The 17155-nt window shown below is 40.6% G+C and overlaps 1 protein-coding gene across 2 annotated transcripts in view; it reads left to right on the forward strand.

Moving 5' to 3' along the window:
• The window catches only part of LOC126404152 (phospholipid-transporting ATPase ABCA1-like), a 209821-nt gene that overhangs the window by 107639 nt on the left and 85027 nt on the right, over positions 1 to 17155 (forward strand). For both annotated transcript variants that reach the window (XM_050067165.1, XM_050067166.1), the window contains exons 31-32: positions 3649 to 3747; positions 4514 to 4703. In XM_050067165.1, coding sequence (XP_049923122.1) covers positions 3649 to 3747; positions 4514 to 4703 — 289 coding nt within the window. The remainder of the gene's footprint in view (positions 1 to 3648; positions 3748 to 4513; positions 4704 to 17155) is intronic.

Consider the following 17155-nt stretch of genomic DNA (forward strand, 5'->3'; position numbering starts at 1 on the left):
TTCCTGAGGCCAGCATATTTCTGAAATTCTTTGCATTGCGAGCGTAGCGTATTTGCGCTCTGCTACACACTAGCTGCATGACAAGACGCAGAGCTTGTTTTATTTTAGTTTCTTACTGTGATATAGAATTGGGAATTGAAAATTGTGGAATTGACTGCTATTGGTATTGACGACTGAAAACCCAGAAAACATCTGCTGCTAACCAGCAACACCCAGAGCAGCCTGCTTAGTTACTAAGGTTTTTTTAAAGCAACACCCTAAAGACCATAGCTATTCACAAAAGATAATTGTAGTGACACAGTGTTGCTGCATGTTTTCTCAAGACTGCAGAGACCCTTACATGATACCGTGATAATATATCTCAGTGTGCATTCTCTTCCTTATGTCAACACCATACAACATGCGACAAGTGGGAATACAACCCTGGCTCACAAGCAAGGGTTCATGATTCAGTCATGGGATTTCAGAGCCTGCGTCGCCTACTTTTTCACATCATCTCTTGTCACAAAACTTGAACCGCACGTTCAGTTTTCTTGGGAATTCCTGGGAACCGTTCTGGTATGATACGTTATGAAACTGGAGTGTTCTTAATTTCTCTGACATTCCCTCTGGCCAGTTGCTAAATATTGTTTTTCTCTTGAGTGACTTTAAAACATCCTGCCTGGTGATGACAGTGTGATTAAAAGTAGTGTGCCTTTTCATCTCAGCAGTTCATTCGGAGGAGCATTGCAGCAGTATATACATTGTGAATGCCAATGATCCATTTTAGCAGAGAGTGATTGAAGATAATGATTGATCTTAATTTAGCAGTTGAGGGGGCTTTGAACCCTGCTCTCTGGTGTATAATGTATAACTGTGGCAATAATGTGAATAAGTTACTTTCAGTTAGTTTGATTTTTGTGTTAGAAATTGAAGTGAGAATATGGGAGGTAATTTTTAAACCAAAGAACATTCTTTGGTCAGTTTTCTAAATGGGTTATTTTCCCGTAATATAGCATAGCCTTGATTTGACTTTCTTCTATTGTCTAAGGCCTTCCTTCTGTGATGTTTGACGAGATGAACTATTCATTAGTTCCACTCTTTCCGTGTATATGCACAAGTCTTCATTTTGGAACTGTCCAACAGTTTTTATTATCTCAAATAACGTGGTAACCCAGCCATTGTTAATTGCAAAACAGATGGCTGCACATAATCCATTTTTACAATCGGACCACTTCAATTGCGCTCGCTGGTGGCCAAGGAAATGACCGTATGACCTTCATGGAGACGCTTCTAAATGAGACAATGAACACTGTATTAATCCAAATGGTTGGCCGGGCTGTGGCCACCGCTGGCAGAAAGCCATCACCATGGTCTTTATGAAACGCTGTGTTTTAACTCCCACGGTACCCTTAAGATAAAGGGCAGAGTGTGTGTGGTTAGTAATGAGAATGAAATTGGAATGGGAAGATTGTTTAACTGAGACACAGGGCGTAGATATGCACAGGACACTCAGATAATAATGAAAGGCTATGAAAAGCCTTTACTGTACACAGAATCCTGAACAGGCTCATACTGGTTCGTGCGTTCTGGATTCAAACTACTGAGGAAAGGTGCTCCACACTTTTAGAATATGTGTTTTGACTCTTGGCCTGAACAAATCAGTTGGTACACTCAATGATTTCTCTCTCAGTCTTGATTAAGCTAGCCCAAGTTGTATGCAGCATTGCTATTGAGTATTTACTTGAAAGGAACCGCACTGGATCCCCCTGGTGTTTCATTTCCTTTCAGGCCTTCTCCTATGTCAAGATGCATTCAAGTTTAATGACCATCTAAACTCCTGTGCTTTGTGAATGTGGAAGACAAATTAGAGGACTTGTAAAATCTTAATTAAGTGTGACAGAGACAGATTTTAAAACATGTAACATGTAAATCAATTGTGACGGACGAGAAAATAAGAAAACTTAATAATAAGAAAACCCGAACAAATGGTGACAATGCGTTTTGATCCCACACACAGTGACCGATTACTAATATCTAATATCACTTACCACACGCTGAAATTATTCCTTCGGCTCGATACTTCAGGGCCTGTAATCTCAAATAATCCTTTCTGTCCGATATGACAAAAGTCAAACCCACAATAGAGGTGCAGAGTCAGACTCAGCTTACCCCGCTTCACCTTTCTGTAAACTCAGCTCTTATTGACTGTTGGCACGCTCCTCTTTTTGAGGTGAATCTGTGATTTCAATGCAGCACAGAACCTTAAAGATGTCTGGTTGCACATAACAAGCATTTTGAATTTATCAAGGCTGCACAGGTCATTCTGTAAATCGATTCAGCTGTTAAAGATAGACTCCATAAAGATAGCCTATCGTCCAGTGGATGATAGATCCTAGGTGATCACTGGTCACGACCACCAAGACCATGATTAGTATTTCAATTTTGAAAGTCTAGAAGGGTAATTTTCAGTTTAAATCAGGCGAGAGGTCGTCCTCCTTAAACTGTCCTTGAACCAATCAATGCTACAGCAATTCTGAAAAGCCACAGCTTGTGTTATTTCACATTTTAGCCTATAACTTCACTTTTTTCTAATTCCAGGTTCTAGTTTGGACAGTTATACCTTGGCTCTACCAAAAGGGGCTTTTTCTTTTGGTTTTACTTCCGTGCTTGTGCCAAATAAGGACTCTTGTCATACTTTTCTGTGTGTTTTTGTTAACATTGTGAAAGATTGGCCAGTGCTCATGGATGGATTTAAGTAGAGCTGTACCGGATGGTTCAAAGCTTTAAGTCTTTATTCTTAACATTGACATTGGAATTCTAAATCAACATGTGAATGCTGCACAGTGTTTTTGTTTTTTATTCATTCATTCATTCATTTTCCTTAACGATTTAAGGGCCGCGGTGGGCCTGGAGCCTATCCCAGCTGACATTGGGCGAGAGGCAGGGTACAACCTGGACAGGTCACCAGACTATCACAGGGCTGACACATAGAGACAGACAACCATTCACACTCACATTCACACCTACGGACAATTTAGAGTCACCAGTTAACCTGCATGTCTTTGGACTGTGGAAGGAAGCTGGAGTACCCAGAGAAAACCCACGCTGACACAGGGAGAACATGCAGACTCCACATAGAGGGGCTCCCCCACCTCGGGGTTAGAAACTCCCGACCCCATGTTTGAACCAGGCACCCTCTATGAGGCAACAGTGCTAACCACTGCACCACCATGCCACTTTTTTTTGGTTTTGTTTGATGTCTATACATTCTGTTTTGACCTATTATTTCTGCCCAGGTGCAGATAAAGATAGGCTACCTTAATATTACTAGTATTATACTATTTGTAGAATTAGATTCCAGTAGTGGCTGTGTAGGATTGTTTTCAAATGGTGTGATCCAAACATTTCCAATACTGTAAGTCCAGAAAGTTGGTATTAAAGAAGGATAGATGTATTATTTCCAAGGCTCACAACATGTTCCTATCTAACACAATATTCTGCTTCTATCCATGTTTGTTGGTGTTTAGCCTTTCACTGCAGTCAAAAACGTGTTTGCTGCGCACAAAGGGAGGCCCACACCTGTGTTAGAGGGATGAGCTCGCAGCGATCTAACTGATTGAATGTTTGAATGTGTATTTGTATTGATTTTATTCTCAATATTTCTAGCAATGATGGGCCAGATAATGCGGAGGTATCCAAGGTGGTGGAAACGTTGGTGAACAAGCCAGGCTTTGGGACTCGCTGCATGATTGGAGACCCAATACCGTAAGTGTTGATACACAAGGAGCCAAAAGAAAAGCCATAGTGTGTGCACATGCATTCATGCCACATGGTGCTTATAAAGTGTTAAGCTTTGCAAGCTGTCTGTGTGTGGCCAGTGGTCACACAAGTGCACAAGTCATGCATGTCTGAGCATGTGTCTCTGCCTCCTTCAAGAACTCGCACTGCAGAAATAGAAGAAGCTGTAAAAACCCCGAGCATTGGAAAAAAGAGTGCTCTGCATGATTTTTGAAAAGCAATTTCTAAGAACAAATTTGATCAATAAATAATTCGCTTTTCACACGCTCCCCAGATCATACTGATCAGAATAAGTTGAATAATACATACCTTTTTTTTTCTCCCAAAAAAATCAAAAATGAAATGGAATTACTACTGAGCTGGGAGCCCACATAGATCACAAGTGCCTGTGCATCACGAATGCTGCGAGGGGCTTATGGTGCTAAAGTTTGTAAAACACAAACCAAACATCTTTTAATTCAGAGGTATTAGCCAGCAGTTATAGAAGTTGTAGTACTTGTGACTCATGCAACAGGAATACCACCGCTCTAATGCCATACTTTTTAGTAACTGAGTTCATTCTCCATATTCTGATTCTCCCTTTCTTCTCATTGTCTCATTTTATTGCCCTTTTTTTTTTAAAATATTTCCATGCAACATACAGTTGTAGGCTAGAGAGGATAATGTATGTAGATTTGCAGGAGTCAATTATCACCAGTTAAATACTCGAATATCCTCCTTTGTTTTCTCTTAGGAACTTACCATGTTCTTCTAGCGGCTCCGATTGGTTCACTCCATCCGTGGATCAGTCCGTCGCTGACATCTTCCTCAACGGGAACTGGAGCATGTCCAACCCCTCCCCCTCCTGTCAGTGCAGCACGCCTAAACGAACAATCATGTTACCTGACTGTCCGCCTGGTGCAGGAGGGCTCCCTCCACCTCAGGTTAGTCCCTCACACTGGAGCGGTGGGGTGGAGGGTGGTGTGGTCGTGACTTAAAGGTCATGGATTTGATCCCCTGTAACAGCCAGTGTGTCAGTCTCTGTCTGAGGTCCCATGAGCAAGATAAGTAAACCAGGGGTACTGCTTCTAGCTCCCTGTGCACCCTGGACTCTGCGTGTGTGTCACAGAGGGATATACTGCAGCGAGAGAGTGGAATGGTCTAACTGTAAAAAAAAATAAAATAAAATAAATCAATGACACAACAGTACAATAAAAAATGCTTATCATGGAAGCTTTTGGCTCGCAGTCAGAAACTCCCAGTCAGCATCATTTTGATTTGAAAATGTAAAGGTACTTACTAACAAGGAATTTGCATTGCATTGCAAAATGTAAATCAGCCTTTTGTGCTGCCTCCCTTTTGTGAGCCTGCGTGCATGCATGAAAGTAGGGCCAAAATTGATTCCACTGAAAACACACTGAATTGGCCATTGCTGGTGATTCAGCTCGTTCCCCATACCTGCTAAAAATCCAGTTTAAATATATCCATCGTGTCCTTTTACTCTTTCAGGTATATGCCAACCTTTCACCCTGTAGCGTCTTTAGAACTTTGTATTTCAGGCACCAGTATAGACTGCAAAGGGCCTCACCTTTTCTCCACACATCACGAGTCCTGGGAGGTTTGCGTGTCTCATCCTCCAGCAGTCAATACCAATCCTTTATAGGCCATTACTTTGACAATATATACATGGCCAAATGCAGCAAGGGCGAATGTTGCACAGTCTGACCCAAAGAGACTTGATCCAGGCCGGGATCGATGGGCAAGTTAGAGACCCCGCATCTCTGCCTACCAGCCACCACCTGCTGACTGAACCAATCACAATACAGAGAGAAAGAAGAAGAGAAAAAAGCTCATTTGGAGCTAAATGGTCTGCGCTGCTGTCTCCCAATGATAATGATAAATCTAAGCTTGAGAGAGAATAGAAGGAGAAGCTGCCACCTCCACTCCAATGTCATTTTATTAGAGATGGCTTTGTCTGTTTACTCAGGCTTTGTGGCATGTGGCTGCATTTTAAGGGATTTGAATTTGAATGTCTCATTCCTAACCCCACCTAAATCTGCCAATATTTTCCTCCTCTCGGAGTCTCATGATGGTTGAGAATTTGTTTGTGGTAGTTTACCCCAGATGGAGGGAGGAGAGGAGCAGAGGAGTTCTGGTGTCTGATACCTGAAATTTGGCTGCAAAACAGCATTGCATTTCCAAGATAATTAATTCACAATTTTGAACTTTCAGATTAATTTTCACACAGACTAATGTCTCTGTTGATTGGTCCTGCAAGACCTGCAGCTGATGTCGGTGGCATGCATGAGCATAGGTTGTCTTGTGATAATGCACTGCCATGGTACAGGTTGGGTAGCTTTCTGTCTGAAAGTAGCTTCTCTGCAAATTTAAAGAACTTTACTTTCAAGACTTTGGGGACATGAGGCGGTAACTCACAGATTAGATTGGACTGCTTCACTGTATTTGTTGTGCATATGACAATAAAGAACTTGAAAGTTGTGCGTTGGTGGACAGCCTCGGTGCAGTATAATCGGATTGCAGGAGTGGGAGGGTGTGGCAGCAAATCCTGTGTGTGCGGGTAGGTGTTCCAACAAAAACAAAATATGAGAAGCAGTGTTTGATGGCATAGACATTTGGGAAGTGTTTTATAACATGGATGGACCTAACTTTTCAAATCTTTTTAATGTTTTTTTTTTTTATTTTTTTTTTTTTAAAGAAACCAATGCCACATAGCAAGTATATGTGTTACCCACCGCCCTGTACCCCAAACATGTGTACATACATACACATAAGGCACAGTGAGTGCACACTGACTCCATACCACGGTTTTATTTAGATGTTTCCAGTTTGATCTTCATTAGGTCAAACTCTTTTCTGCAGGGCTGATTTTCACTAGTGTTTCCACCTTCTCAGAAACCAAAGTCTGACAACAGCAAGCCTCTGGGGGCAGCTGCCAGTATTTCAGGAAGTCCAGCGCAGCAAGCAGATATCTGGGCCAAAACTTCCTCTCCTAGCTAATCTCTATAATCAGATATCTGCATATGAATTTGAATACAGTTTTCAAAAGGCTAATATAAAGCTAAAACATCATCAGACGATAGTAGGGTTGGGTACCGTTCATAATTGAACCGATACGGTACCGGTACCAGTATCTGGAATTCGGTGCCGGTACCAAACGGTACCTTATTTCGGTACTTTTTAACCCGATGGGCCCTAGGCCTTTTTGGGGTATTTTTACTGCCTTTACTTTTAAGCTCATATCACAGTCATTATAAAGGCTACATACACATGCTATATCTTGTTTTTTTTTCAGGACAATCTGGGCTAACCAGATTTGCCATCATTCCATGTCCTTCTGTGTGCCGGTATTTTATATTAATTTTTATATCAATGAAAAAAACAAATCTGTGTGCCTAAATTCTTACATTTTTACATGTATCTCACCATAGCAAGTTGGAAGTTGACATATTCTGCCATATATGAAGAGGGGAGACTCTCTGGAATAAGAACCATGATGCTGGGACATTCTGTCACTTTACAGTTGTCCAAAACATGTGGTTTGTGCCAGGCGGACATGATTGCCAGTATTTTTTCATTATTGCAAGAAATTCCATTGACTCATTCACAAGTCTTAAGTTTTATCTGAAAGAAACATGCAATATTTACATCTAAGATAATAGAAAAATAGTCAACCAAGTGCAGTAATGTCCTCCAAGATAATATTTGTTTTTCAGTTTCAGTTATATATTGGGGGGACATTTTGGGCATTGGTGGGGGGGCACGTGTCCCCCTCAATGTATATGGTGACTACGGCCCTGTCATGCATGCATAATTAGGCTGCAGTTGTCTGGGTGCGCAAAGGTGAAGTGTGCTTGTCTTGTCATACAAAGTTTGATGGAGTGTCAACTGGACAATATGGAGATGTTTGCATCTTGAAAGCCGGACTACAAATGTGGATAGACAGGGACACAGAAACACACGCAAGCCTAAGACGTGGTAAGATACGATATTCCTCACTATATGAAGTGACTGACAACAAGATCTGTATAATGGATTGTAAAGAAATTCGTCAGGTTTTTATTTTGTAGACAGTTGATCTGGATTGATGGGTGACAGCACAATGATGTGTACGGTATCACAGTTCTAGTCCTGCGCTTTCATGTGATATGCGTGGCATTTCTGTGCGAGCCTGCGTTCGCGAGTAATCCATCCAAGAGTAATGTGTGTGCAAAGCTGTATGAAAGGTCTGTTATACATAATTTTAGTGTAACTAGTTTTTTTGCTGTGAAAACATTGGATTACCGGCAAGTGCTCGGCCTTGTCGGAAAACTACAGTTCTGCCGTTTAACATGATATGCGTGGCTTCTTGCTATGATGCACGGTCGCGTAGAAAATCCACAGACCACAACGGGTGTGAATTTGGACGCACTTTGCGTCGTTCGGGCCCATAGTCTAAACTTCTCAGTTTCAACATTTTATTGAGAACATTTAGGAACAGTGCTGCACGTTAACTTTTGTCTGCACTTTTTTTTTTGTCGCCATTGTTGCTGAGTCTGAGGTGCGAGTCATGTTCTCTCGCTCCGCCTCCACCTCAGGTACCGAAATTTGGCACCGATTCATTTTAAGTGAATCGGTACTCAGTAGTACCGACGTGAATCGGTACCAAGTGCAAAAAGTACCGAGTTTCGGTACCCAACCCTAGACGATAGCCAGTGTCTTCCAACAACAGAACACTTCTGATACCAGAATCTCATCCCATTACCTAAAGATTCCGCATTCATATACAGAAATATGTAGAAAGATTAGCATTGCCCCTACATGTTATGTGCATCATAGCTACACTCTATATCTTACAACATACCCACTCAGCAATGCTTGACATGTTCCTCGACTCTTGAATGGCTTGTATTTACCTTTTTATAGTTCCATCCTCCACTCCAAATACAGCAATCACAGTATTGACCCTTCTTCTGAGAAAAATATAAATTCCTGCTAGCTGATGATGGGTTTGTTGTACAGCTTGCAGTTGTCATCCTTAGAACTCAGTATATTCATACAGTTGACCATTTATCTCTCAATTGCACATCAAGAGCTGAGAACCTTATCAACACTTCTTAATCACACTTAACCTACACATAATTCTACAGCTTAATACATCCACTTCATATCTAATGTTATGACCAAACACAATTTACAGCCTTTATTGCACACCTGCATCTCCAACATACTGTAGTTGCTATAGTGTAGATGGCAGCCTGTCCTTCTTGTCACTGTGTTAGGTCTTCACCTGCATGGGCCACTGTAGAAACTAAATTATACAGTAAAACCAGTAAAAGACACTTAACCTTAAGGGAAAACTGTGTTAAGTTAGTAGATAAAGTTTTACATTTTCCAGCAAGAGTAAGAAAAGTGTATTATAGTAATACGGATGTATATTTAACACATGATCCAGTAAATGAAATGTATTGGCTTTATAGTGACACTATATAAGAAAACTTTTACTTTAATTGAATATAATAATTCAAATACGTTTAAAATACATCAATGTGGCCTAAAAAAGCCCTTTGAGTGAATCTAGTTTTATTTATAGTCTTAAAATACCATTATATCAAATGAATGTGCCACTCAGTGAAAAAGGAAATGCTGTGAGGGGAATCTAATGACACAATAGACGGTTATAAAGTTATGCTTCACCGTGGTTGAAAATACCTTACAAGTTTTTAAAAGTGTCAGGTCTTTTATGTCTATGATATAAGTTTCAACAGTCATTGTAAGTTCAATTTGCGAAGCGGTTATGAAGTGGCAAAGCATCTTTCAGCCTCAGTTCTTAAGAGAAGTGAGGGAGCGTTAGAAAGAGATATTCTGGCCCAGTTAAGAAAACACTCAGTCACATACAGATATATCTAAAAATGATTTTGTCTCATAATTGCCCTGGCATCTTCCCCCCTCAATATTTGATGTACTCGGGAGATGTCATCTCGGAAGGACAAATGAGACTTCCAACAAGCAGGACATGAGATGACACAGTTTGAATCTGCTATGCTCATTCCTCCCAGCCCCCTATACCTCCCTTATACACTATCACACGCTATGTAATGTGCCTTTTCACACTCTCCACAGATCTGTAATGCCTCGTTGAACTTGTGCGAGTCTCGCTGTGTGCTCCTTCCTGTGACAAGGCCATCCAGGGCCACTTTAAAGGAGCAACTGTCCAGGTATCATGTTATAGGATGATTGTTGAGACAGTCAAACAAGAGAGGTGCCCTTTGTGTAACCTTTTCTATCCCCTGACGTTCGGTCCTAGCTTATGACAGCACTGTCAAGGAGTCCCCCATTTGTTGAGGCGCTGCTTGTATTTTTGTATCTTTCCACCTCCCTGCTAGGCCATCAAGGTCTTTCTCTCTAACCCTCTTTTTTTTATTTTGCCTCTCCGCCTGCTTCTTCCATTTATAAACAGCCTCAATCATTTTTTCATTTATCTCAGACTAAATCCAGTTTTGTTATTTTATGAATTGCCACTACTTTGCTACTTTACTGGATTTCTGCTTTATTGTGTCATTTTGTATGTTGCTACTACTTTTAGTACACTTAGCCTCAATAAAAAGACCATTTACAAAGGCCAATTCTTGCCTACGTCTTGTTGCATTTACTTGCATCATTTCTCCTTTATTTACAACATCTTATTTTGTTCCAATCCAGATCCTGTAGAAGGATATTAAATTGACTCTCCTTTTTGCATGGAAACAACCTTGAGGACATTGAATTATTATCATGCAACAAGATTATTGCCAGTCATCTCCCGCTGTGTGCTAACAGAACTTTAAATTTAGGATAAAATGCTGCTCTGAGTGGAGAATATAGCAGAGGAGAGCATTGCACATGCTGTCAGCAGTCACATTTTACTGTTCATCACCCGATTTTTGCATAATGGAACACTTAATTTATCTGGCATGGGTCAGTCTTTGTGACGCAGTAAGCCAACAAGCTTTACTGTCTTTTATTTCAGCATGTGAAATCTTGAAAGATTTATACCACAGGACTGGTGTGTCAGTTTATATGGTGGAAAGATACAGCAGTTCAGTATGATTATGAAGTAAAATGGATGCTTCCAATCCTTTTTTATTTAGTATTACTTTCTGTGACACCAATATCTATAATGCATGATGAACATATCCATAATGCTTTATACCAGAAATCACAACATATAAAACATTTTATAATGACCCATTGAACAAATACAGTAATTTTACATTTTGCTTTTCTTGCATAGCTTTAAAGATGTTTTCTTTTCACATTACTTGAAGCAAAAACTACCACTTTTAGTGACTTCCAACCAACTTGTATTAAATTTGCAATTATCTCATGAATTGCACTACTTCACTGAGCACTCACTGATCTTTTAACTTTTAATCACATTATAATGCAGTACAATACATTATACAATGATTATGATGTATTAAAACTGTGTATTATAACACACTATGATCATTGCAAAGACAATGTCAAGTGAGGGACGAGCAGTTATGGAGTATTATAATACCTGACGATCTTGTCAAATTCCCAACACCGCTTGGGTAGTGGCCATCAGCGTCAGATACTCACACACTGAAGTAACCCTTAGTGTTGATCCGCACAGGGTGATGCAATATTTTGATGCTTCAAGCAGTGGCGGTAGTATAAAGCGGCAGAAAGTCCACATAGGGTGGGTGGAAGGGGTGATGAATGGGTCCAACAAACTCAGGACTTTCACCCAGGAGATCGCTGATCATGTTTTCTGTGAAACCAAGAGTCAGCTGAGTTATTTTGATAACAACCTAGTGTAGTATGCTAGTATTTGTAGCATACTACCCCAGTGACGTACGTAGCATGACTTAGGTAAGGTATATCATGTGACATCATGTTAGTAACACACATAGTTATTTTAAGCCAAACCATGATGGGTTTGTTTTGTTTTTTCTAAACCTAACCACATGCTTTCGTTGCTCAAACCCAAGGAAGTAAGCCTAAAAATTAAGTAAACCTACACTGGAAGTTTATGGTGAAACAAGATTGTATGCCTTTAATAAGTGAAGACTGTACAAATGTGTGAAACTGGAAGTTTACTTTGAAAAGACACAATGCATCTCATGAGCAGACATTGACACACCCTGAGTGCCCAGAAATGATGCTGGAGGGGTACCTAGACCGTCATAGATCAACGTGCAGGGTAACTGAACAAGCGTTGGTATAGACCTTTTTAGGGCTGATGTCACGATGACTTCATTTCATCAGCTGGAGGCAAAACAAGATTTGCCACCACAGGACTGTAGGCTACATAGGAGTCTTAAAATATCATCTTGTTGGGTGCTAGAATAGGAGTCATGGCTCAAAACTTGAATTTATTATATACCAGCTGCCCGTCAACAAAAATGCAGCACACACTTCATATCAGGTTACGGAAGTAGGGATGAGTAATGTTATGTGTCAAGGGTTATGATGTCCACCTAATCAGAAATAGGGGATGTATTAAGGGGGATATTGGATTTCTCTGTAGCACTAACTTTTTACCGCATTAGCTAACGTTAGCTTCGACAGCAAAACAAACCAATCAACCACAAAGCCGGCCATCCAGTTCTCTGGATGGTCCGAATGGTACATTCTGACAGTGCTCTGAGTTTATGAACAGTCCAGTTGAGTATTCTCTGGCACTCAAATGACTATTTCTGAATGCACCACTCGTATCATCTTCCTCCATTGTCGAAAACAAGCTAACAGAACTTGCTAGCTAGGGCTATCAAATGTCTGTGGTGAATTGTTTTTCCTCCAGCCAAGCCCCGCCCACCAAAAATGTCATACTGTTTACTAACAGTAAAAGAGTCTATTTGGTGAGTTGGGAATGAAAATATGTTGGCAGATTATAATGTATTATAAATAAGTTTATAGTGCGTTATCGTCAAGGGCGTCATAGAAAGTGTTACTTCTTTTTTCAGTGTAAGTGAAAAGACTCGATTCTGAATAAATAACAATGAATGGCAGTGTGTAACTTTATACCACAACCCTCCACACCTCTCCAACTTTCTTTGCCTCCCTACTGTTAACTGTGATCCACCAGTGGGCCATAACCTGTAGTTTACAGTTTGAAATGTAGTGTAGAGCACAAGGTCATGAGATAGAAAGATATATACAGTGTTATATAGCGTGGCTGTCCTGCTCATATTTACAGTACAGCATGGAGTCTGAAGAGAGTATCATTATTGCAGATTGAGAGAACTGTTGTTTGTAAGGAAGGATACACATTGTGACAGAAAGAAATATATGACATGCTGCTTAACATTATCGACTATGAGTATGTATGCTCATGTTCATGGGAACATATGGGCTTATCGTCACTGTTTCATTGCATACCAGTGGCGTGCGATCCATTGCAGGGGGCCATAAATGAATGCAAGTCCGAGGCAGAGACCACCCACAGAAACTGAGCACATTGTGAGGATGTATTCCCTTTGACCTGAAAGCTTCCCCCGCTGAATAAATCATGACAAAGTATACCAGCTTCATACTAGATTTCTTTTTTATCTTTTATCCTGCCCATCCTCCGAATATGCCCTTGAGAAGCTAAAGAAAAGACAAGAGAGAGGGGGGGGGGGCGTTCATGGACACATCACCACGGGAGGTAGTGTGAAATCATTGTTTCCATGGAAATGGCAGGCAACAGTAAGCCCATTATCAATTCTGAGGTATTGACTCTCGTTCACTGGTGATATTTAACCTTCATAGATGAATAGGCCGTCATGCGTGCAGAGGAATTGATAAAGCCGCCACGTTCACCGAATTACGATTGATGTCTTTTTTCATTTGGAGACTGGCCTAACTACAGCCTGCTTGCAAATTACTCTCCTTTGCCTCATCTATCAGGGTGTTGAAGTTTGGGTATTGGCTTACCATTTGTATGGGAAAAAAAGAGAAGTTCTGCATGGGAAATGCAAACACCGTTATCTACTTTAGTTTGTTGGTTTGAGGAAGAAGACAGTTTTAATAGTAAGTAAGTTTTTCAGTAAGAGAATTTGTTGTTCAGAGAGGAAAGTATAAGGATGCTATAATGCGGTCTGATCCCAAAGCTGTTTTTATCCTCCTCTGTGTGGCCTATTCATTTAAATTCAGAACATAAAAGCAGCAGGACTGACATATTATTACTATTTTATGTTATCATTTATTCACTGAAACCATAATGTATCTGTAAACTTTACATCTGAGGGCAGGTTTTTTTTTCTCCAGCAACATCTGTTGGCAACAAACAAGTACAACTAACCGCAGATCGGCTCCAACTCCTGCCAGCCCGTACTCAACCTGGCGAGCACAACAGGCTGACACATCCTTTCTCTGCTGGGCCCTGTTGATTTGTCACTTTGCCTCACAACCCCCGCAGATCCATTTTAGTGTAAAACTACCTGTCCAGAGCCGCCCTCTCAGCAGAAGGCGAGAGATGCTCGAAAAACAAAAGCAGAAAGGTCACTGAATTGTGAGGCGAGGCAAATGGTGGATGAGGCAGCGCTTTCCCTTTGTTGTGGCTTAAACAGAACAGAAGGGGTCCGGATGGAAATTTGTCATCGGGGCGTGTACTTGTGCAACTCAATCTCTCATGATCTGGGACAGAATAGCCAGAGCGGCTTTTTGTTTTGGTTGGTAACTGCATGTTTGTAACCCAGCGAGTGCTTTCACACACCACTCCAGCTATTATCTAATGGTATTGTTTGGCTCGATTTAAAATGGTTGCTGTGATGTGATCATATTGGACATAATCACATAGCACAATGAAATTCGCCAGACTGAAGAGCAGCTCCTGAAATACACATGATTGCACAACAGGCCACCTGTCACTTCCACTACAAACCCATCATGTTTTAATGCAGTAAGTAGTTTTAAAGCAACTTCACACATGCAAAAAACATACTGATTTGCATGCAAACAAACAATTAACCTGATCAACGCCTGCAAAACTTCCAGTCAGAGGACACGTGAGTGTACACCTTAATGTAACATGTTTAATTATAGAAGACTCTGCCTTTCCCCGAGATTGCTTCTCTTTGTGCACACTAGATAAAATTGGAATTTTACCTTAGAGGTACAGCACGATATAAACAGTGCCAAGATTAATATGAACACAGCGCAGTCTCTTATCTCTCCAGTGCTCGAGTATGCCAGCTCATTCAACAGATTTGATTACTCCTTAGTTTACATTTCCCTCACCCCTGTTTGCTTCCCCAGCTATCAAGCTACCACTGTGTTGTGGAGAACTGATGTCATGTACAGAATGCCAAGCACTCTGAAGCAGTTCCCAGGTAATGAACAAGAGATGCAGGCCCAGGTATTGCACACATCACGTAATGTTCCCATTTCAGTCTTTTTGATGGGGGATATGGACCAAGGCCAAAATAATTAGACCCACACTGACTGTATGCTCGTGTATAAACTCATTGTACACACAGCAGAGTGTAAAAAGCCCTTATTTTTGGTTTTGTTTGTTTCTGAGTTCCATTGGCTTTTCGGGAGAGAAGCATGTTTGTTCAGAGATAAGCCAAGGTTGCTGTGCCGTTCGTCCTCCTTATCTCTGATTCATAAGCCAGATGGGTCCTCTTCTTCCTCTGCTTTCTCCTTCTGTTTGTTCTTTGCCTTGTGATTCCAGTTCTCCTCCTCCTCCTCCTCTTTCCTTTCCTCCTGTGCTCTCTTCTCCAATTTTTAACTTATGTTGCTATCCTCTATCCACCCCTGCTCTGCTTTCTTATTTATCCCATTTGTTTTAATCTGGCTTCTAATCTCTCTTTAGTCTTCTCCTCCTTCTTGTTTTAACCCAACATACTCTCTTCATTTTACTGCAACTTCTATACCCCATGGACTGCTACCGCCATGTACTGTAAAACCCAACCAAAGAGTGATTTATCTCCAAAGGGAGTTTTGGACCCAGAAATGAAAGAGGTGCATTAAAAAGTCTTGCTTCCAACTGATACCTGGACATCTACTCCTTTTATAGACATCCGCTGTATGTTATAAGGGAATGTACTTTATTTATCAAAGGAGAGGGTGGCTGGGGTGTGAAATTTTTAAACCTTGACCCTTCCCAAAGCTACAAATATTTTTCCCTGAGCCTCCCTGAGTGATGGTGAGGGAAATGCCTGACCTTACCTCCACCTTAAAGAGCCATATTTTTAAGAAAAGAATTCACACCAGGTGTAAACTATACACAGCAGTGGGAATATCAGTGACCTGGCATGGCGGACGTTTTTAGATTTTAAAAACTTACCCTTTGGTGTTTGAAAGATAAAGTTGAAATTAAACTGTAACACTTTACTTGAAGGTATCTACGTAAGAATGACATGACACGGCCATAACTATAACATGACAGGACAAGGTCATGAACCTGTCATGAACATTATGTACATGTCATAAACGTTTATGACTGCTGTCATTAAGTGTCATTTGTTTCTTGTATTGACAAGTTGATATTGTTTGGGTTGTCTTGATTATGACAACTTGACAGTAACCAGGATGACATTACCAGAGGACGTCTTTGTCATGACAACTTGACATGAACAAGAAATGCACCTCTTTTTGTGTTAATGACAAGTTGACATAATGATTATTATTATGACAAAGACATCTTCTGGTAATGTCATCCTGGTTAATGTCAAGTTGTCATTATAAAGACATACCAGACCTTCTGGTAATGTCACTTTAATTAATGTCAAGTTGTCACAATCAAGACAACCCAAACAATGTCAACTTGTCATTACAAAGACCGAATGACACTTAATGACAGCAGTTATAAACGTTTATGACACGTTCATAATGTTTATGACAAGTTCATGACTGTGTCATGTCACCTTCATGTAGATACCTTCAGGTAAAGTGTTACCAACAAAATCCTTGAGTTAAAATAAGCCTTGGTTTTTCACTAATGTCATGCATGCAGGAGCGCTGAATATAATGTTTTTCACAGGATCTTGTTGTGTAAATGGTTTATTTTTGGCGTAATTTTAAACAAGACATAGAGTAAAAGTAATTTGGATGAGGAAAGCCTTTGTCGTGTGTGATGTGTAGGGCTGAACGATATGGAGAAAATTTCATATCTCGATATTTATGCCAAATATCTCGATACCGATACGATACGATATGACTATGGGTTCAGTGAAAACTAAGCATTCTTTATAAAAAAAAATTAAAAAAACGAGGCCAAACCATTTTCTGGAAGCCCTCTTTAGTGACTGAATACACGGGAATCATGTGTAGCAATATGGTATGTTATAGCGTTTGTAATGTCTTTGTACCTGCTGGACGTCGATTGGTATGGCATTATGCTACTGAATGCATCGGCAATCCGACCTTGCTTGGGCTTGACACAGGAGGCCCCAGATGTCCCTGC

This window comes from Epinephelus moara, chromosome 17 (assembly GCF_006386435.1).
Source record: "Epinephelus moara isolate mb chromosome 17, YSFRI_EMoa_1.0, whole genome shotgun sequence".
Lineage (NCBI taxonomy): Eukaryota > Metazoa > Chordata > Actinopteri > Perciformes > Serranidae > Epinephelus > Epinephelus moara.